Genomic DNA, 23,905 nt, shown 5'->3' with positions numbered 1-23,905 from the left:
TCACATAAACGGTCACACCAGAACTCTTTTTCTGCATCTCTGAAACTGAAACAAAGGCAGATCATAAATATTTGCTGAGCACCAACTATCCATCAACCAGAGTGTTAAGCAGTGAACAAATAACAGTGAGCACAAATGACAAAGTTCCAGCCCAACATTAGGTCCATCTCACGAGGACGAGTCTTCCTAGGTAGCACTAGTAGTAAAGACTCCACCTGCCAATGCAGAAGATATGGGAGACATGGGTTCTGTCCCTGGCTTGAGAAGATTCACTGGAAGAAGGCATGGCAACCTACTCCAGTATTCCTGCCTGAAGAATCCCATGGACAGAGAGGCCTGGCAGGCTACAGTGCATGGGTGCAAAGAGTCAGACATGACTGAAGAGACTAAGCACGCATGCACATTAACACATCCAAATGGCCAGTACTCCAACACCACTGCATCAATACACACAAAATTCCTGTAATTTCACGCCAAGCCTGTGAGGCAAGCTGAACTTTCAGGATACCTGTTAAAGTGCTTCATCATTGCTGCTGCTAAGTCGCTTCAGTCTTGTTCGACTCTGTGCGACCCCATAGATGGCAGCCCACCAGGCTCCTCTGTCCCTGAGATTCTCCAGGCAAGAATACTGGAGTGGGTTGCCATTTCCTTCTCCAATGCAGGAAAGTGAAAAGTGAAAGTGAAGTCACTCAATCGTGCCCAACTCAGCGACCCCATGGACTGCAGCCTTCCAGGCTCCTCCATCCATGGGATTTTCCAGGCAAGAGTACTGGAATGGGTTGCCATTGCCTTCTCCATCATCATTGCACAATTCTGCATCATAATCCTGCAGCAATGGAGCAGGCAACCTCTCTGGAAGACTTCAAGAAATAACCGTTCAGCAAGCATGGAGGGTGGACCAGGCACATAACTCAGAGTTTAAGGTCACAGGATTATGAGCAGTGAGAACAAGGAGAACGATTTTTGGAAGGTGACTATTCCAACAGCAAAGAGCCGAAGTGATACTCCATGCAATCCACACCCAAAGAGGAAAATGAATGAGGGACAGCTTAAGGGAAAGAAACGAAACAAAAGGAAAAACCAGATAAAAAAACAAACTTAAAGGTAAGTAGTAGAGTGGGAAGCTTGTTGAACTATAACACATTTTGCAAATCCCAAAATAAGTCAGTCCAGCAACAAGCGACAGGGATGGTTCCCGACACTGAATATAAATAACCTTTCAGAGGCTTGTTTTTACTTCAGTTGCTAAGAGAAAACGAGGCACTTGACAGAAAGAAAGTAGGGGGGGAAACACAAAATAAACCAAGGGTCATAGGGAAAGTGAACAGAGCAAGACTATGTTCACAAAAATGACAAATGGAAAGAGGCAATGGGAATGTGATGGAGCCTGTAGCGAGAGCTGAGAAAAGAAAAAAATGAGAGGAAAGGAAAGAAAGAATTGACCAGGGAAAACCTACTATAACAACAAGGGTCTGGAGGCATAAGAAAGGAATAGACTCTCTACCTCGTGGCGTCAAATCCAGTTCTCATTTGCCTGTTGAGCACTTGCTACCTACAAGCCTCTGAGCTCAACACCGGGAAGAAATAAAAATGCAGATAAGGGTGCATGCCTTAACACCATGTTTTTCCTACAATTAAATTGAAATAATTCTTATTCCATCACCCGAGGACAACTGCAAACTTCATGATTTCATAAGCAGAACACTTAAAATAACATCCCAGACAACACATTAATCAATGACCTCAAGTAGATTTCATATTAAGTTGGTTAAGTTTGAATGACTAATACTCTGCCTTCATTAATTATGAGAGAATACCGTCCATGCGAGATCATTAAGAACCCTGAGGCCATCACACTAAACTTACCTCAGAAACTAAACAAAACGAAAAATCACAGTATTGCAGCAACAATATTTTTCTCCGTTTTTTTTCACCGTGGAGGACACTGAGAACCAGCAAAAGTTATTATACACCATGGTTTGAAATACCCTCATGTCTAGTCACTCATCCAGTCAGAAATGGCTTCAACTTTGGTGACAGCAATGAATACAACTTGAATTTTGCCCACCTTCTTATCAATCAATATCTGGATAAGCGTTCAGGTACTTTTATGAGGAAATCAGTTCGAAAAATAGCAATGTACTATTTATAGCTAACCAAGCTGTATAAGACCCTAAAATGTAAGAACAGTTTTGTGATCCTGAATCAATGATGTTTAAGTTTCTATCATAGTCAATAAAACTCTTCCTAAGAAATGGCTTGATTATTTAGCAAATGGTAAATTTGTAAATGCATCTGTAAAAACAAAAACAAAAACTTTCCATTCTTCTTATTAAATACTTTCCTAAAGTTTTCTTCAAAAGCACATCAAAGTATTCCTAAACTATTGCTAAACTGCAGGTGATACCAAACTAATCGTGAAAATGACCCAGTATTTACAAAAAATGAAGACTGACATCAAAATTATCTATCTCAATAGGAACAAATTTTCCAAACTCCAACTAACAAGATTCTTCTATTGCTAACACACTTTTTGAACACATACCAAGTGCATGTAAAATTAGCCCATTGCTCCTTTTGTACAAACTAAATATGATTTTTCAGAGCATCAATTCCTACATGAGTTAGGAAATCAATCTTTATGTAAGTATCATCTCTGACCCAGGAGAGGCACAGTCTGCAGTCTGAATTACATTAATGGGGAAGAGAAGAGGAAAGAGTCGGGAGAGGAGTGAAGGGGGAAGAAGGAGGAGGAGAAAGTAGCTCTTCCCCCTGAACCAAACATGCTCATGGGGGCATGGAAACAATCTCAGGGGTCATCAGAGCCAGTCTGACCAAAAAACACAAGGTTCTCTTTTAAAACGTAAGAGTGGAGCCAACCACTGAAACCTCGTGGGCTAAGATTAAAACCTCAGAAAGTGCCTCAGACTCTTTCAGGTCTCTTTCTCTAGTGGAGCCAGGAGGATACTGGACTGAGCTGGCACAGTGGACCCAGTATCTTCTCTCTAGATCTGATATTTTTTATTTTCCTGAATCTCACCTTCCACCACCCTTATACCCACAGTTTGCTCCTGTCCACGTTCTGATGTCTCAAGATCACTCTTCTGCCAACTCCTCCTATTCTAGCCTCTCCTAGATCGACACTGCCCTGCATAATCTTGACTGCTATGGATGCATAGCTAGGTTCTAGGCCAGACTCTGGACAGGATATTCCAAAGGCACTAAAAACCCATGAGAGAATTCACGTACATCAGGTCTGTGATGTGGCATTTTCCTCTGCAGCATCTTGCTAATTTAATCCAAAGAAAGAGAAACCATTGATCCCAGAGCCTAAGCTCTGACCAGGTATAGCAATTGGTGTGTACCAGCCTGCTACTAACATCCTGACCTCAATTTCTTGCAAACAAGCCTGCTTAAAAACCAAACTGAAAAAAAAAAAAGTATATAAGAATAGAAATTGACTAACCAGAGGGGAAAGCTAGAGGCATAAGTCCATGCCAATCATAATAAGTGGTTGAAAAGAACTGTCCACCCATTCTACTGCCTTACTTAGAAAATTTTAAAACTACTTATAAAATGTGAGCTCTTGAGGCTGAGTTTCAGGAAAGTATCATTGATTTCCCATCTTCAAAGAGTCATCTAATGTTCTTTTACTTGGGACAAAAGAAAAAATGCAGCAAAGGGGCAACTATTGCTAAGTGCTAAAATCTCCTGATACAAAATTAATTTTTAAAAAGGAGAAGAAAAATGTTGAAGGAAATGGCCATCCACTCCAGTATTCTTGCCTGAAAAATCCCATGGGCAGAGGAGCCTGGTGGGCTACAGTCCATAGGGTTCCAAATAGTTGGACTATTTGGACATGACTGAGCGACTAAGCACGGGCCCTTACAGATGAATATAATTCTGAAACATCCCTTCAATACAAACAACAAATAGATGGTGAGACAGGGTGGGGCAGAGGGAAAGAGGGATTAAAATTTTTCCTTCTCTGTCCAGCTTTAGAACTGCTGATATTTCTGGATCATAGTACTACATTTTAAATTTCATTTTCAAAATAAATTTATATATAATAGTCTGCTCTGGGGAAAACAGATTTCTGTCTTAAAAGCAACTCAAAAGGTAAAATGAAGAAGGACACTTAGAACTTTAAAATCAGTTCTTCTATATGATGTCTTCATATTTTTTGAAATACAGCATTTTAAACTCCATTTCTGTGTCAAATAGTTGTAATTATCAAAGGTGCTGTACATTCAATATTTGAAAACACAAAAAAAGTATTCATTAATTTATTCATTTGGAACACAACAGCATTCCAAAAGAGAGTTCAGCTTGTTTTACGTGGATAATTAGAAGAAAAAATTTTCAAGTGGATAAGAAAACCAGGGGAGAAAGAAAACTCATTAATTCAATAAATATTTATTAAGCATCAACTCTGTGCCAGTCACTGCTCTAGGCAGTGAAGATGTGTGGTGACCAAACAGACAAGATCACTATTCTTGTGTGTTTTACAGTTCGATGATGGCATAGTGAAAGAAAGACAATAAACAAGTCAATTGTTAAAGGAATGTCAAGTGCTAGGAAGGAAAAAAGAGTACTGGTGACAAGAAGGGGAATGGAATAGGACTACTTTTTAAAAGTGAACAAATGAAACCTCTTGAGATCACATTTTTAAAGCCTAATATTTACTTCAATTTAAATCTAACATGCACTTGAAAATGTGCACAGATACGAATTCCCAGGTTGATAAGTTAGCACAAGTCAAGAGGATTTCAGATGACTTTTGTATTGAAATGGGGATGATGAGCAGGAACAGGACAATGATCTAGGAATGAAGCTACTATGAAAACTCATGCTAAGACTTCTCCTCTGGAAGAGAGCACAACTCTCCTGGAAACTTTTGGCATCCACATTAAGGAAGGGAACAAAAGTATAAGACAAATCTCTCCTCTTGGTCCTGATGAGAAATCATGCTTAATGTTCTCCACGACTTCAATGTAGCTGGTTTTGCAGGAATATTTCTTACAAGATTCCTTCAAATTATCCTTTAGAAAAAGCCGGGAAAGTGATTGAAGTGGTCAGGGGAGTGACTGAGAAAGTGTTAGCTGTTCAGTCATGTCCAACTCTTTGCAACCCATGGACCGTAGCTCACCAGGCTCCTCTGTCCATGGAATTCTGCAGGCAAGAACAGTGGAGTAGATTGTCATTCCCTTCTCCAGGGGATCTTCCCAACGCAGGGATCGAACTCAGATCTCCTGTTGATACCAATTCAAATACCAAGTTCCCTTGTGACTAACTGAAATCCAAAGAGATTTATGAAAAAATAACTTAAATCTTGAGAATACAAAGAGCTCCTCGGCCCTGGGTGCAAACTGGAATCCCCTGAAGACTTCAAAAGAAAAACCAAACTCCTACCCTAGAATCTCTGGAGGTGAGGCCAGTGCCCTACAAAGGAACAGATGATAATTCTCCATAAATAGCTTCTGTTACATGAATTTCTGATAGATAAAACTCCAGGTACTCAGAGTGCAGATAGTCTCTGCTGCTATTCAGATGCACATGCAGATATTTCCTTGTGGTTAAAAGAATATCTGAGGTACGGTTTCCCTGGTAGTCCAGTGGCTAGGACTCTAGGCTTCCACTGCAAAGGGAATGAATTCAATCTCTGGTTGGGGAACTAGGATCCTGTGCCTCACAACATGGTCAAAATAAATAAATGTTTAAAAAAAAATCTGAGATAGAAGTAGAAATCGTAACCATTTCTAGAAATGAAAACCTATAACAAGTCCTAAACATGACATCAAGTCACCCCTAAATGAAGTTAGCAAGGGAGGAGATCAGGGTAGCATAGGAAATCAGGTAGGAGATCAGTTAGATGGGAGATCAGGTCAAGAGTTTTCAAGAAATGTTACATTTGTTCCAACTCATAGATAAATAAGAAGCAAAGATTACAAAAGGGTCATTTTATGTTAATCTCTAACATTTTCTTTGAGAATTCTTAACCCAGTTCTATTACTTATCAGTTGTATAACCTTGGGCTGATTAATTAGCTTCCTTAAGCCTCAGTTTCAGTTTCCTCATCTATAAAATGGGTATAATCATGCCTACCTCATAATGAGAGATAACACATGTAAATCACTCAGCAAAGTGCCTGACATAAATAGTAAATATTAATTCTTATTTTTCAACTCTTTCTAATGCTTTTATTACCTAAGTGAACATATCCAGCTAGACGTCCACAGAAGCTATCATTTTGGTTATTATTGATTATGTATCTCTTTGACCTGAATGCTTTGACATTTGGGACTCTGGAGCTATTTGTTCTGGGAAGACATGAAAGATATTTTATATCTTTTCATTTGAAAAAGTATACACAAATATGGATTTCTATTGAGCATCTCATGTTTCTGCTTTATAAAGCTTGGACCACAAAAAAGCATATATAATTTTAGTATTGACAATTGGATACTGAAATCTTTGATTTACAAAGAAGATTAGATCAATGTGCACATCCAGTTTGAAAACAAAACACACATCCTTTGAGAGGTGTTGTTCACCTTTTAAATGTTAAATATCTTTATATATTCCATTCTCATTCTCAAGGTAGTAGAAAAGTTTCTTCACTACTGTACAACTTTTTAAAGATATTTTCAAGTGCTGCAAGAAATATATAGCTCCAGGGGAACGGATGTAAGAAATCATTGACCCCAGCACCACTGAATGATATCCAAGGAAATGTTGATGACTTCCTGCACAAAGGCCAGTTTAGCATAGTGCTTCAGCACACAGGCAGTGCAGTGGAACTGAAAAGATTGCGTTCAAAAACCCTCTCAGCTCTCTACCAGCTTTGTAATTTTGCAGTTAAATATTACTGTCACATGATTCTTGTGAGGATGCAATGAGTGGTATAGGTCACAAGTACTCAGAAAACTGTTTGGCACATAAAAAGTAGCCACATATGTTACCATTTATTAAATATTATTAAATATTTTAGTGTATTCTGTAACATGACAATACTGTATAAGTATTTCTCTCTTCTGATTTCTCTTGCCTTTCTCCTTCTCGCCATTCATCTCAAGGTGTTTTCCTTATCTTGCATCCTCCCCAACTCTTTAATAATATCCTTTTGCCTTTTGGGGTTTATCCATAATCCTTAATGGTGGATGTGGCAATATCTGGACCCCACTGGAGTTAAAGAGTACTACTAACCCTATATGACAAGAAAGCAGGCCTTCCTCCATGTACTTTTAGAAGAGGCTTTCATCATTAAAAACGACAGAATACTTGGCATTCATTAAAATAAGAGAAAGCAAATAAAACTTAAGGACAATTTTTATCATCCCATAAGCTCTTAGAGTTGGTCACAGTTTTCCATGTGTAGCTGTAAAGAAGTGATGAAAGACATTCTTTGTGCACGGTAAAACAATTGGGCAGAATTTCAAAGATTCCCCAAAGAAATAAATACAAATTGGGATCTCATAGACTGAAAACAAGATGTAAGAATACTACAATTTTAAATTTTATTTTCTTTTAATTATGTAATTGTAAGAGAAGGTTGGTAGGAAAATAAAAATGTGCTGGGGAATGTCCCTTTCCTGTTTATTACAGTGGAACAAATTTTTTACTGGTTGCACAGTTTTATCAATATTGAGCTATTTAGGTTTAACAAATGCACATTAAGGGAAAAAAAGATGTATGTCCTATACTCACAAAATATTTCTAATTTCTAGGAGCCCTTTTTCTCCAGGAAAGCAGTACTACAGACAATGGACAGTCATGCTGAAGCAGTGTTCCCAAGTGAAACAACCCAATTTTTGGTGCAGCTCATGCATGCTGAGGCATATAGATAATTATGCTCATAAAAACAGTGCACAGCTATCTCTTGCCATCCTGCGCCCATCTTGCATTTCCCCATTCATTACTGATTATCAAAACTATAATAAATGGTAGGTCTATGTTCTCGACACTTGACTACTTGAGAGGCTTACAAACGCTTTCCAGGGAATGAGATAGAAAACAAGTAGCCTGTCTATTCACTGACAAAGACTTCTGATAAAAAGAAATTCTGCTACTTGTAGCAAAACCAGTTACTGGCTGCCAAACAAATTACTTGAAAATGTATGGGGTGACCACACAGCAAAACAAGCCTATCTACCACACAGCAAATAACCTATCTTTGATGCTGCGCTAAATCTATCATGCTTGGCTTGCAAAAAAAAAAAAAAAAAGAGTAACCAGGAAGGTGCTTGCTCTTTATAATAGCAATTACGTGACCATCGGTTTCAAACCAAGAGCAGAACTCTGTAAGTGATATCTTGCTTATATGGGTGTTCTATTAAAATATGTTTTATCCTATTATCTGCAACATACAATTTTTTCAGCATAAGTAATTTCGAGTCAGATGAAAGGAAGACTGCATACTTTGAATATTCCAGTTCTGCATGCTCTTTTACAGAACTGAAATTACTTCAGATCAGGAAGACAATCTTGAGGAGAGCAAGGTTACCCACGATCAAATACAATTCCTCTGACTACCATTTCTAGAACTTCATGGCACAATAATCTTTCAGTATGGGTCAGTCATCTGTTTCAGGATGAAAATAAAAGTATACATTCAAGTAACTGGTCATACAAATATGGACTTATACCAACAGAATTAATTATTTCACACCTATCAAATTGCCAGTATTTCCACAGAACTAAAATAAATTTTCCAAAAACATAAAATGTGCAGTTCCATTTTGGGATGAAAACTGAAGTAAGGACACAGTAAAAGTAAAATTAAGGTGTTTTATACCATCATAGTTCTTGTGAGCGTTCTCAAACATTAAGTAAAACATTGCTGGTTTCCTTACTCTAGACCAATGACTCTATCTTACCAGGTAAGAAACGATTCTTCAGTTAGGTTAGATGACCTATAAGATTTCTTTCATCTTTATAATCATTAAGATTCCATTTAGTTATGTAAACTTGAGTAATTTGTAACTTACTTCTGGGAAAATGTTAAATTCCGGTAATTAGGGCACCATTTTGCATTAAAGTGATGTCATAAAATTTCTAAATAGTACTCAACCAGCCTAAGGGAGTTAATGCTATTTAACAAAACTCATATAGTGCTTGTAGAACATGCAGAACTGTTCTAAGTGCTACATAAATATTAACTCATTTATACTAAGCAGCTAAGTATGTTTAGTAACTAAGTTCTTATGAAGCTTAATGAGTATGTGAATTGGCATTGAACAATGAATTAAAGCGAACAACCACATTCACTCAGCCTTTGAAATTAACATTATTCATTTCTAATAATTAGGGTTATACCATAACAACATGATGGTATAGATAAGTCTAGTAGGTTACCTATACGTAAGCCGGTAACTCTACTTACTGAAATCCTTGAACTGCCTTCAGGAGAAGCCCAAATTCCTCAGCAAGTCATGAAAGTGCTGCAGCATCTATTTTCTGGTTTGTTTCTTCTGTCCCTTAAATCGTAACTATTTGCAGTCAAAAATGCGTCTGATTTCACATGTCCATGTATCTGCTGACCCTTCATTTGATATGACCACCCCTTCCCTATAATGTGGTCAGTTCTTACCAACCCTCAAAACACAGTTCAGATAGTGCCTCCCCTTGAGAACCCACCCTGACTCTTCTCTGCTTCCACATCTCTCTGTGATCACCTCCAGAAAATCACACACAAGGACACAGTGTAACTACCTATCTTTTCATTTATCTTCCTACTTGTCTGTAAACTCCTTAAAGGCTAGAACTGAGTCTTTTACCTCTAAATCCCCAAGGTCTTACAAAAAAAAAAAAATGGTATACAACATGAACTCAAGTATATTGAATCGCCAGTCTATGTCTGACGCAGGATGCAGCATGCTTGGGGCTGGTGCATGGGGATGACCCAGAAAGTTGTTATGGGGAGGGAGGTGGGAGGGGGTTCATGTTTGGGAATGCATGTAAGAATTAAAGATTTTAAAATTTAAAAAATAAAAAACTAAAATTAAAAAAAAAATAACAAGGTCCATATATAATTAACTTATGTTTTTAGATTCAATGAACAGTTCTCAATGAAATAAGAAATGACACATTGTAGGACCACTCCTCAGTTTCCTAACTGGCGGAAATGTTGGCATACAGCAACTAAGTCCTCACAACTCTGCCAGATTCAGCCCTACTAGTCAGTGATCACTAACTGTAGCTGAGGAACATAATAAACTGCTGTAGCTACCTAGATGACCCAGCACGCAACCAAATGCACGATTTGTACCTCACCAGGTGCCAGAATGGAGATAACTGCTTGTTATAATTACTTGGATAACAAGACAGTATCTTCACTCTCATTTCTGACTTGAATGAATAAACTACTCATGCTGTTGTTTAAGCTGCTGCTGCTGCTGCTAAGTCGCTTCAATTGTGTCCAATTCTGTGCAACCCGATAGATGGCAGCCCACCAGGCTCCGCCATCCCTGGGATTCTCCAGGCAAGAACACTGGAGTGGGTTGCCACTTCCTTCTCCAATGCATGAAAGTGAAAAGTGAAAGTGAAGTGGCTCAGTCATGTCCGACTCTTGGAGACCCCATGGACTGCAGCCTACCAGGCTCCTCCGTCCATGGGATCTTCCAGGCAAGAGTACTGGAGTGGGGTGCCATTGCCTTCTCCAGTTCTTTAAGCTAAATCCTACCACTTCATTCATACCTCTCCACAAGTGAGGGCATTTGGTGGTCATGGTCATTCTTCTCAAATGCGAGGTTTATCCTTGTAGGACGTAGAAGCTGCACAGGCCCCAAGTACCTTCTGCCCCAAGTGGAGAGATCTATGAACCAATAAAACACCCACAAAAGTGGTATTCCAGAAATGGGGAGAAAAAGGAGGACTGGCCTGTTGTCCAAGAATAGCAGTCTTTCACCGACACAGAGAAGGGCAGAGGGTACCTAAAGACATCACCAGCATGAGGCAGAGGCTCCAGGAGTCTCCGGGTTCAATCCTGCAGTTTTCTTTTTCTCCATCTCTACTTTCTTCCTCTCTGATTTGTTTTAAAGCACTGTGATTTGTTTTAAAGCAATGTCTATATCAGCAAAAATTTGGCTTGTGGAAGACTCTACTGGATGAGAGACCCCATATCTTCAATGAATAAATTGTATGGAAAAAAGGAAGAAAAAGGATGAGGGAAACCATGCATTAAAGAGGCTTTAAAAAAACGAATTGCAGTTTATAAACATTATCTGGATCCTGGTTCAAACAAACTTATATATAATATTTATATGTCTATTTTATATTTTTATATATAATATATTGACATATTTAATATATATTAGCTATAATATCATGATTACATTTTCTAAAAAAATCCTTGTCTTTTAGAGGTGCATAGTTAAATTCTTTTATGAAATGTTTCAAAATAATACAGAAAGGAAAATAGGATGTATATAAAATAAGATTGGCTATGAGTTGCAAATTGCTGAAGCTCAGAGTTCATTATAATAGTCTGTCTACTTTTGTGTGTGTGTGTTTGAAATTTTTTGTAATAAAAGTTACAAATGAGTGTGAGAATATTCCTCTACAGAAGTAATTCTAACAGTGTTTGATGCTTCTTCAGCTTTACTATGGAAACAAGTCATAATGGAAAGGTATTTACCAAACATTAATTCAAATGATGGGATCCTTCACTAAAACTTGACATATTAAATTTGCTATTATAATAATCTAGTTGATGGATATTACTATAGCACTTTAATTTCTATCATGTTAAGATTTTAACAAAATTAAGGACTTGGCTACAAATAAGGAACATTTTTCTATTTTTACATATTTTACACTTATAGTAAATTACTATGATTATCACATCAAGACACATCTTAAAATATTAAGAATATATTTAGACATGTAAAAATATTCAGCCTACTTTAGTGAAGTGTGCAAAATTTTCAACTACATGAACATGTTGTATCTTAATATGTACTTACAGGTGGATGAACTGGTTGCCAGGTTGATACATGTAAATAAAAAAAAAATGCTTGCAGAGCCCCAAAAATATTTACTTAGATTAAACAGTAAGTTCAAAAATGAATTTTCAAGCATATCTGTGAATGTGTGATATTGACCTAAATATGCTAAACGGTAGTTAGATTTTTATTTTAAAACATACTTTATCAATGCCCCCAAAGCCACACTGCCCTAATTACACTAAGAGGACTGCTACCAATAAAGAAAGGGGAGAAGGGTATGTCTTCTTTGTAAGGCAGAGGTGAGTGGGTCCATCTCCGATGTCCACAAATTGAGTGAGTTGAGAACCTTGTAGTTCAGCTTACTTTTAAGGTTTAAGTTTAGATAGGGATGTCTACGCTTGTTTTTCCAATTTTCCTACAGTACCAATCTTGGCTTAAATCACACAAAGCCTTCTCTTTGAGAATTAAAACAACAACAACCACAACAACAATAATGATGTAAATCCTGCTCAAATATTATATCCCTTCTTGTCTACACACGGCTTTTGCTCGGCAGCGGTGAGAGGGTCTCCGCCCCTTCACTCAGGGTGCCACACACATGGAGGCATCCCGCACAAACACCTCTTGAGCAAAGCCCCTGGCCTGTGACTCTTTGGGGGTTTTGTCCGCCTTTCTCTTCTTTCTTTTGCACAGGGAGCGCCATATATGACTCGCAAGAGAATTGCGCTGCTTTCACCCAAGACACTGCATCTCCAGGGCAACCGAGAGCAAACGCAGGGTCGGAGTGGGCCGGGCCGCGCGTAGGACCACCCCTCTGGACCGCGCCTCTCACCTGCCCACTGCTGGGGTCGCCCCGCACCCGCGTGTCCAGCGCGTCGTGCCCAGTTTCGTCTTCTCCACCCGAGCTGTAGATGAGCCGGAGTGGCACGATGCTCTGGCGCTCCAGGAAGCGGTTTTCGTTCCTCCTCTCCAGCTCCGTCAACGAGGCGTCTCCTTCGGGCAGGAAAGAGGGGAAGGAAGAATTAGGGAGAAAAGGAGAAAATAATGACCCTGACGGACACTCGTCCATCCTGCGGTCCGATGATTCCCCAGAGAAGATCCTACCTCCCCTCCCTCTCAGACCCCATCTGGGAAGGACGCAGAGATACCAGACGCAAAGCCTTGGACCAGCTCATCTGAGAGCATCCAAGATCGGGGCCCAAAAGCAGAGCCCCCTCTCCCATCCTCCGCATTCCTCTTCTACTTCCGAAGAAAAACAAGCATTTGACCTAAAGCTTCTAACGCATCCGCGCGCCCCCACAATATATTTTTGCTTCACTTCTCACCACCCTTCTAAATGAAAAAATCTCCCCGCTAACTCGGGAAATGGGGATGCCCCTTTATCATGCGCTTGAGGGCTGCAAAGATGCCCGGAAAATGGTACGTCCCAGAGCCACAGAGGGCGGCGAACTTACCTGCCCGGCCGCAGCGCGCCAGGGGACAGGTCCCCAGGGTGCAGAGCAGCAAGAAGGGCACGGACACAGCCGTCGCTGCCGCCGCCTGCATGGTGCTGCCGTCCGCCCGCCTCGCCCGAGATGCTCAGCTCCTCATGCCCAGGCAGCCGCGTCCGGATCCCGCGCCCCGCGCCCCGCGCCCGGGGCTAGCCTGGGCCACCAGCTCCCAGCCCCGACCCGAGCTGTGGCGACCCGGGCGCTGCAGCCTCCACCGCGGCGCTGCCTCAGTGCTGCATTGTGCTCCGCGGGCGCTTCCGCTGGTGGGGGGAGCGAGCGAGTGCTGCATTGGGCGGTTGGCTGTAGCTAAGTGGTTTCTAGCGCCTCCCACCTCATCCCCTGGCAGAGGCTCCGGCGGGCGACGAGCGCTCGGCGGGGAGCGAGCGCCTGCTGCAATCGCCCCCTGCACTGGAGCAGGGGCGCGCGCACGAGAGTCAGCTGGGAAATGTAGTTCTCTCTTCACGTCCTGCTGTCTCCACGACGGCGCGGACTGTCGCGACCTCGTGACCACGGAATCATCTACAGCCTGGAGATGGGAGGGAGGAAAAGGGCAAGAGAAAGAAAGGTCATTCCTGGCAAGGCCTCCTGGGACCGAAGATGCCCTAGATGCGCCACTGCGGAAGCCAGGATTCAGCCACTGCGTCCCCCAAGAACTGCAATGATGTTTCCTTCAGATGTAGTAGTTAATTTAAATTATGATCAGGCAATCATACCCTCAAGATTACATGGATTACATGGTAACGTAACTATTCAACAAACATCGACTGAGGACCCACTGTGTGCGCGGTGGTCGACTTAAGAGCAAGGGACACAATGGTGAAGGACAGGGCTGTAAGAGGTACCAGCTATTGAGTTAATACCATTTTGTACAATACTGGGATGTTTTCTCATTCCCTGGCAGAAATTTTTATACTCCCTGCCTTTTTTACTCCCTGCCTCTATTGAGGTGAGCTTCCCTGGTGGCTCAGCGGTTAAAGCGTCTGACTCCAATGCAGGAGACCCCGGTTCGATCTCTGGGTCAGGAAGATCCTCTGGAGAAGGAAATGGCAACCCACTCCAGTATTCTTGCCTGGAGAATCTCACGGACAGAGGAGCCTGGTAGGCTACAGTCAGTCCCACGGGGTCGCAAAGAGTCGCACACGACTGAGCGACTTCATTTCACTTCCTCTTCTATTGAGGTGGTTTCAGACTCCTTCACCATCGTGGTGTTTTGAAAATACACGCCAATGAGCCAGTGTCCCAGATCAAGTGTGGTATCCAGAATTAAATACAACTTAGACAAGGTTTCACAGAAAGGGATTCTTTTCTCTGTTGTCCTAAATTCTTGCCTAAGAGAACAATCCATCATATTTTGGTAATTGTATCTCACCAAACTTGTCACTTTGAAAAATTTCCCCCAAATCTTCAACTAATGAGACCCTTAAGAATTCTATATATGACATGCAACTGAAGCCTGAATAGGGCTACAAGATTTCAATAGTGCACTCTAGACCTTGATGCAGAAGATTTCACAATACAGTAAAATAAAATTAGAACCCAAGGCCTAGAGAAGCCCTTAACCTTCATTTCCTATATCATGAACCCAAATTCTTACCCCAGTTCTCTCAGTTGGGAGAAATAATTTTACAGTTTTGTAACTACTGTGCTGCTGTAAATATACCCCGAAATTTTTAAATTTAACTCTCTTGTTATAAGCAATGCCCTGTGTATGTGTTGTGAGCATTTCTTTAAGGCAGATTATACCAGAACAAGAAATTGTTTGGTTTACAGGGTTTGCCCATTATTTTTGTGTAATAGATGCATACCTTTAAACAATTCCATCTCCCTGGCACAGAATGGACATCATGAGAGGCGAGGTAAGTGAGAAAATTCCTCTGGTACTAAGCTATAGTTTCCCAAGGTATATTATGGAGTCAGAGGAGTGGGAATAAACTTGTCTTAATAGCAATTTAAAACACAGCATCCCATCCTTTAGGGACAGAATATCTCCTTTGACTCTATTTGAAGGCAGTGCATATATATATATGGGATTTTTGCTGTCTTCATTTTCATTTCCTTCCCACCTATTTAATTAATAATCAATTAATCTAGTTAATTAACACATTTATCACCTCACATATTTATCTCTTTTTTGATGAGAATATTTAAATTTTATTCTTAGCAAATCTCAATTATTTAATACAGTGTTATCAATATTGGAGAAGGAAATGGCAACCCACTCCAGTAATCTTGCCTTAAAAATTCCATGGACAGCGGAGCCTGACAGGCTACAGTCCATGGAGTTGCAAAGAGTCAGGCATGACTGAGCACCTATCACTATCAACTATAGTCACTATTTTACATTACATTCTTAGATATTATTCATTTTATAGCTGAAAGTTTACATGCTTTTACTAACCTCTCTCTATCTCCCCCATTTCCAGTGCTCAGTTCCTACTTTTCTACTCTCTATTTCTATAATTTTGACTTTTTGGGGGTTAAATTCCACATATTAGGGATACCATGCACTATTTGTCTTTCTCTGTCTGACCTATTACACTTATTAAAATATCTGCAAGGTCCATTTACAAGTAACAAGATTTCCTTCTTTCTTAGGCCTGAATAACATTGCATCATATATGGAAATGAAAACATGACGATCCAAAACTTATGGGATTCACCAAAAGTCGTTCTAAGAGGGAAGTTGAAAGCAATAAAAGCTTACCTCAGGGAACATGAAAAATCTCAAATAAAAAAACCCAATCTTGCAACTGAGGCAACTAGAGAAAGAAGAACAAACAAAACTCAAAGTTAAAAAAACATCATAAAGATCTGAGCAAAATTAAATAAAATAGAGGCCCAAAAAAAAAACAGAAAAAAAAAACAATAAAACTAAAAACTGGTTCTTTGGAAAGATATACAAAATTGATAAGCCCTTAGCCAGATTTATCAAGCTAAAAAAGGAGCAGGCTCACATCAATACAATCAGAATACAAAGGATCATAAGTCTACCACAAGTAACTATACACGAATAAAATGAGTGTTATAGAAGAAATGGATACGTTCTTAGAAAGGCACAATCTCCCAAAACTGAATCAAGAAGAAATAGAAACTATGAGCAAACCAATCACCAGTATTGAAATTGAATCAGTAACTTAAAAACTCCCAATAAACAAACATTCAGGACTAAATGGCTTTGCGCAGGCAAATTCTACCAAACATTTAGAGAAGAGTTAATACTTATTATTCCGAAACTGTTCCCAAAAAATGTAGAGAAAGGAATACCTTCAAACTCATTCTATGAGGCACCATCACCCAAAGTAAGGTGATTATATTGGGATTATATTGAATAATATATATATATATTTTTAAATATATTTTAATATATATTTTTGTCTTACCAAAAGTAAGACAAAAATACCACACAAAAAATTATAGGCCAATATCACTAATGAACATATAGATACAAAAATTATCAAAAAATAACAGTAAACTGAGTACAATAATACGTTAAAAGGACCATATACCAAGATCAAGTGGAATTTACCCTAGGGATGCAAAAATTTTTCAATATCTGAAAATCAATGTGATATACTACATTAACAAATTAAAGAATAAAAACCATATGATCATCTCAATAGATGCAGAAAAAGCTTTTGACAAAATTCAATACAATTTATGATTTTAAAAAAAAGTTTCAGAAAGTAGGCATAAAGGAAACCTACCCCAGCATAATAAAGGCCATATATAACAAACCTACAGCTAACATCATACTCAAAGGCAAAGAACTGAAAGCATTTCCTCTAAGATCAGGAACAAGACAAGGATACCCATTCTCACTACTTTTATTCAACATAGTTTTGGAAGTCCTAGACACAGAAATCATATAAGAAAAAGAAATAAAAGGAATTAAAATTGGAAAAGTAGCAAAACTGTCACCATTAGCAGATGACGTGATGCTATACATAGAAAATCCTAAAGGCACTATCAGAAAACTATCGGAGCTCATTGGTAAGTTTGCAGGCTACAAAGTTAGTATACTGAAATCTATAGCATTTCTATACACTAACAACAAAATATCAGAAAGAGAAATGAAGGAGATGGTAAATCCCACTTACCATCACATCAGAAAGAATAAAATACATCTGAAGAAACTTACCTAAGGAGGCAAAAGACTTGTACTTCAAAAACCATAGGACTGATGAAAGAAATTAAAGACAACGCAAACAAGTGGAAAGCTATACTGTGTTCTTGGATTAGAAAAATCAATACTGCTAAAATGACTATACTACCCAAGGTGATCTACAGATTCAATATAATCCCTATCAAATTACCAGTGGGATTTTTCACAGAACTAGAATAAATAATTTTTAAAAATTTTCTGGAAACACAAAAAGCCCCCAAATAGCCAAAATAATCTTAAGAAAAAAGAACAGAGCTGGAGGAGTCATGCTTTCTGATTTCAGGCTATACTACAAATTACAGTAATTAAGACAGAATGGTACTGGCACAAAAACAGAAATATAAATCAGTGGAACAGGATAGAAAGCCAAGAGATAAACTCATGCACCTATGGTCACCTAATCTATGACAAAGGAGGCAGCAATATACAATGGGAAAAAGTCTCAAATAACTGGTGCTGGGAAAACTGGACAGCTAGATGTAAAAGAATAAAATTAGAATATTCTTTAACACCATATACAAAAATAAATTCAAAATGGATTTTGGACCTAAATGTAAGACTGAATGCTGTAAAACTAGAGGAAAACAGAAAGAACACTAACATAAATTGCAGCAATATATTTTTGGATCTACCTCCTAAAGTAATGAAAATAAAAACAAAAACAAGTGGGACCTAATTAAACTTAAAAGCTTGTTCACAGCAAAGGAAACCATAAGCAAAATGAAAAGACAACCTACAGAATAGGGAGAAATAATGCAACCGACAAGGGATCAATCTCCAAAATATACAAACAGCTTATACAAGTCAATATTTAAAAAAACAATGCAATCCAGAAATGGGCAGGAGATCTAAATAGACCTTTCTTCAAAGAAGACATACAGATGGCCTACAAGCATATGTAGAAATGCTCAACATCACTATTATTAACGAAATGCAAATCAAAACTACCATGAGGTATAACCACCCTTCAGTCAGAGTGACTATCAGCAAGAAGACTACAAAGAGGACTCGTATTGGAGGAGGATTCCAAATGGGTCGCAGCTGCAGCGGCTCCCCACCGATGGAGCGGAGGCGGTCCGGGTCCACATCTGAGAAAGAGAAGCCAGGCGCCTAGAAAGGTCCCAGTCTGCGGAGCGAGATAGAAGAAGCCGCTCTCGTTCCCCGCACAGAAGGCCGTCCAGGTCCCCAAGAAGACATGGATCCACATCTCCTGCACCTTCTCAAGTGAAAGAAAGAAGAAATGAGAAGAAGAAAGAAAAGAAACAAAGAGTAAAGAACATCAGATAACTGACGAAGACTTAGAGGGCAACACAGAGGAAGAAATAGAAATGAAGTTAATGGGATTTGCCTCCTTTGACTCCGCAAAAGGGAAAACGGTGAATGGCTCTGTAAATGCCTATTCCATAAATGTGTCGCAGAAGAGAAAGTATAGGCAGTACATGAATTGAAAAGGTGGATTCAACAGACCTTTGGATTTCATTGCATGAGAACTGAAGTGCTGAAGAATGATTTTTTTTTTTCCCCTCATCTTGATCAGACGGAAAAGGCAATAATGGCAACCCACTCCAATACTCTTGCCTGGAAACTACCGTGGACAGAGGAGCCTGGTAGGCTGCAGTCCATGGGATCTCGAAGAGTCAGACACAACTGAGCGACTTCACTCTCACTTTTCACTTTCATGCTTTGGAGAAGGAAATGGCAGTCCACTCCAGTGTTCTTGCCTGGAGAATCCCAGGGACTGGGGAGCCTGGTGGGCTGCCGTCTATGGGGTTGCACAGAGTCAGACATGACTGAAGCGACTTAGCTGCAGCAGCAGCAGCATCTTGATCAGAACAGTGGATTTTGTATTTAACATGCATCAAAAACGGGCTCACAGTCCTTCCTCCTTGTAAAGTAAGAAAATTTTATTATGACGTGTTGTAGTTCACTTACCCTGCCTCAAAAAACAAAGTTAAATATTACATTTTTTCCTTTAGGAAATATCATTTGGGGCAGTCATCAACCCAATTTTTTTGTACTTATTCCTAGGAAAATGTATATGATTTTTTCTTGGATGCTCTTTATGACTTTTTAAAACACATGAAAGTAATTTGGAAGTAAGTTTCTCAAGTAAAGCAATACTTTCTACTCTTTTGTAATTTGATATTTTTATAACTAGAAAAAAAAATGATCTCCCTACACATTTTCTCCCTACACATAGATTTAGGTATCATGATTCTTCATAGTTTAAAAATTAGAAGATTGAAAAAATACAACTGGATTTTTTAATGTCTTCTGTGTTTTTTGCCCCCCCACACCAATACCATATTTCCCCAGTTGAAAAGCAATATATGCTTATTATTAAACTAAAAAACACCTTGGGAGAAATCAGAAGGTAGGGGAAAAAAAGCCAAAAATCACCTGTAATGTACTCCCAAAATGTTAATATTTTGGTATACATATTTCCATTTGGATACGTATTTCCATTTCCTATGGATATGTATTTCTTGCCCCTAGCCAAAGAGATCAGATGCTGCTTTCTTTGCTAATCCTTATTCTCCTGTGTACTGTGAACATCTGTTAAATGTTCTTATAAATTGTTTGGAAAGTTAAAAAAAAAGTCTACAAAGAAACACTTTTGGAGGAAAATTTAGGAACATTAGGGAACCCTCCTACACTGTTGGTGAAAATGTAAATTGATATAACTGCTATGGAAAACAGTACAGAGGTTCCTTAAAAAACTAAAAATTGAGCTACCGTATGATCCAGCAATCCCACTCCTAGTCATATATTTGAAGAAAATTCTAATTGGAAGAGATACATGCACCCCAGCATTCATTGCACCACTATTTACAGTAGCCAAGACATAGAAGCAACCTAAATGTCCATGAGAAGAAGAATGGGTAAAGATGTGGTACATGTATACAAGGAAATATCACTCAGCCATAAAAAAGAATGGAATATCACTCAGCCATAAAAAAGAATGGAATATCACTTGCAGCAACATGGATGGACCTAGAGATTTTCACACTAAGTGAAGTAAGTCTTGTGGAATCTAAAAAATGACATAAATGAACTAATTTACAAAACAGAAATAGAGTCTGTTTTGTAGAAACAGATGTAGAAAGCCAACTTACATTTACCACAGGGAAAAGAGGAAAGGATAAATTGAGAGGTTGGGATTGACATATACACATTACTATACATAAAACAGATAACTAATAAAGATATATTGTATAGGATGAGGCACTCTTCTCAATACTCTCTACTGACAAGAATCTAAAGAGTGAATATATGTATATGTAAAACTGATTCACTTTGCTGTACAGTGAAAACTAACACAACATTGTAAATCAACTATACTCTAATAAAAAATTTTTAAAAAGAAGATGTGGTACACACACACTCACACACACGGTGGAATATTAGCCATAAAAAGAATGAAATAATGCCATTTGCAGCAACATGGATGGATCTAGACATTATTAATATCATACAAAGTGAACTAAGCCAGACAAAGACAAATACGATATTATTTACATATCATTAAAAATGATATAAATGATCTTATTTACAAAACAGAAATACACAAACAGACATAGAAACAAACTTATGGTTACCAAAGGGGATTGTGGAGAGGTGAATAAATTAGGACTTTGGAATTAACATATACATACTACTTTGTATAAAATAAACAAGATACTGTATAATATAGGGAACTATATTGAATATCTTATAATAACCTATAATAGAAAATAATCTGAAAGAGAATATATACATATGTAACTATATATATAACTGTATAAACTGTTCCAGACAGGACAACAGACTGTCTTTTTGCTTTCACCTTCATGACCAAACTTGTTTTCACTAAAAAGAAATATGTACACCTGTGGCTGATTCATGTCAATGTATGGCAAAAACCACCACAATATTTTAAAATAATCAGCCTCCAATTAAAATAAATTAATTATTTCTAAAAATTAGAAAAGAACTGTCTACATTTCACTCCATCATCTCCCACCCTTCCTTACTCCACCTATTCTGGATGCTGCTTCCATCACACCCAAAGAGGCTGCATTAATAACCATAATGTGCATAATGTGCTCTAGACAGGCAAGTGTGCTGTGCTCTGCTCAGTCTCTTTGCAACCTCATGGACTGTAGCCCTCCAGGCTCCTCTGCTCATGGGATTATCCTGGCAAGAATACTGAAGTGGTTTGCCATTTCCTCCTCCAGGGTACCTCCTTTCCAAAGTAGGGGAAATTTGAGCTGATTCCTGAGGATGGGAGTTGGATAAGTAGAGATGGCAGGAAGGAGGGCTGATGCTGCATTAGCAGTTGTGTGGTGGTGAAGGAAAGGCCAAAGGCACTGCAGAGATGTCAGCAATTTAGCTGCTGAACCAGCTAAATTTGTTTCAACTGCCTCAGTTGAGTTTTCTATTATTTTTAGTAAAATGCATTTCAAACTCTAGAGAATTCAGTACCACAGTGGAGTACAAAAAACAAGAGACTTTAAAGTACAGAATTGGCTATTTAGAAGTGTTAGGATAGTGGGCAGTGAAGACCTACAACTCTTCTAGGTTGGTGATAACAGTGGGAAAATTGGTCAAATTATCATCTGCTGTGTTTGGGGACTAAGAAAACACAACTGTAACAAGGCTATAGTTTTAGGAGATACGTTGGGAAAATCCCAGGTTTTTCATGTATGTTGCTTACTTCTTATTGAAAATAAAAAGATGGAAAAAGATATATAATCAAAACAAAATGGGTATAGCTTTTGTTAATAGCAAATAAAATAGACTTTAAACCAAAAAAAAACCCCCAAAACCCCAAAAACCCTCTAAAATGGATTTACTTCATTTGGACATAAACCTTAATGCACCAAACGTAGCAATTATAACAATACCGGGCTTCCCTGGTGGCTTAGTTGGTAAAGAGTTTGCCTGCAGTGCAGGAGACCCAGGTTTGATCCCTGGATCAAGAAGATCCCCTGGAAAAGGGAGTGGCAGACCACCCCAGTATCCTTGAGTGGAAAATCCCAGGGACAGAGGAACCTGGTGGGCTGCAGTCCATAGGGTCGCAAAGAGTCAGGCATGACTGAGCGACTAACACTTTCACTTTCATAACAATTCTAAACTTGTATTGCTGCTACTTGCCTAAAACAACTTTAGCACTCAAAATGTATGAAGCAAAAAGTGAAGGAAGTGATTAGGTGAAAAGTGGAAGGGGAACATTATGGGTCAGGTTGGCAAAAACTAAACTCAGAGATCAATGTTAACATCACAGAGACACCCAAACCTGATATATACATTCCACATGGGAATATCCACCACCACCTATGAGATATTTTTGCTAAAATTTTGAACCTCAATCTGATCAAGGCTCTAGATCATGGGAAATACAGAGTACAAAGGAACAAACTAAGTCTAACCACAAGAAGGTAATCAATGAAACTCACAATGTAGAAAAAATACAGGACAAAGTGGCCCAGTGTCTTCAATAAATACATTTAAAGGGGAGAAAAAGGATAAATGCATAGATTAAAGTACATTTAGGACATTGTCTTAGGCTCAGTCATGTCTGACTCTTTGCAACCCCCTTGGAATTCTCCAGGCCAGAATACTGGAGAGAGTAGCCGTTCCCTTCTCCAGGGGATCTTCCCAAACCAGGGATGGAACCCAGGTCTCCCACAATGCAGACAGATTCTTTATCAGCTGAGCCACCAGGGAAGCCCTGTCTTAGGCTGGTTCCTCCTGAAAGTGAGTCTTTCATGTGGGAGTGAGAACCTAGAGATTAAGGAAGTGAAAAGGAAAGAGTGAGGACAGGTTATGGATGAGGAAATCATTCAATCCCATGGGAGCTTTGGAGATGCCATATGAAACACATCTCATAAATACTGTAGGGGGGAAAGAGGGACATATTTATTGGCTCATATTCTCCACTGGTCAAAGTTTGCTCCCAAGGGCATTAACTTGCCCTTCTGGGTTTTGCCCGTGCATGAACAACAAGAAATTTCCTACCCTAAAATAGCTCTGAGAACATTAGCTCTTCCAGGCAAACTTGTGCTTTGGATTTGATGGCTTAGCTCAGGGAGGAGAACTGAGGTCAAAGTCTAGGGTAATGGCTAATAGGAGACCTCACGTTAAGCTGGGATCCCAAAGGGCTCTGAGTAAGGCTGAATGGAGTATTTCCAAAATCTCTCCTTCATCCACAGAGAAAATGGCCTTGGTACTGAGCTGAGTTGAGAGATGGGGAAAGAAGGGAAATTGTTTTTGTTTTTAATATTTATTAATTTATTTGGCTGTGCCAGGTCTTAGTTTCAGCCTGT

General features: G+C 39.1%; 1 protein-coding gene and 1 pseudogene across 9 annotated transcripts in view; one reads left to right on the top strand and one right to left on the bottom strand.

The window, feature by feature from the left end:
* ADAM22 (ADAM metallopeptidase domain 22) overlaps positions 1–13,717 on the bottom strand; it is a 239,367-nt gene extending 225,650 nt beyond the window's left edge. For all 9 annotated transcript variants that reach the window (XM_042248675.2, XM_042248676.2, XM_042248678.2 and 6 more), the window contains exons 1-2: positions 13,400–13,717; positions 12,778–12,938 (exon numbers count right to left, since the gene is read on the bottom strand). In XM_042248675.2, the coding sequence (XP_042104609.1) occupies positions 12,778–12,938; positions 13,400–13,490 (252 nt within the window). In that variant the 5' untranslated portion in view covers positions 13,491–13,717. The remainder of the gene's footprint in view (positions 1–12,777; positions 12,939–13,399) is intronic.
* A 4,910-nt stretch (positions 13,718–18,627) lies between these two features.
* Positions 18,628–19,084, top strand: LOC101110933 (U4/U6.U5 small nuclear ribonucleoprotein 27 kDa protein-like; annotated as a pseudogene).
* Positions 19,085–23,905: the final 4,821 nt, after the last annotated feature.

Source organism: Ovis aries, chromosome 4 (genome assembly GCF_016772045.2).
Source record: "Ovis aries strain OAR_USU_Benz2616 breed Rambouillet chromosome 4, ARS-UI_Ramb_v3.0, whole genome shotgun sequence".
NCBI lineage: Eukaryota > Metazoa > Chordata > Mammalia > Artiodactyla > Bovidae > Ovis > Ovis aries.
Note: the sequence above shows the minus strand (reverse complement) of the source record. Positions and strands in the feature narration are given on the sequence as shown.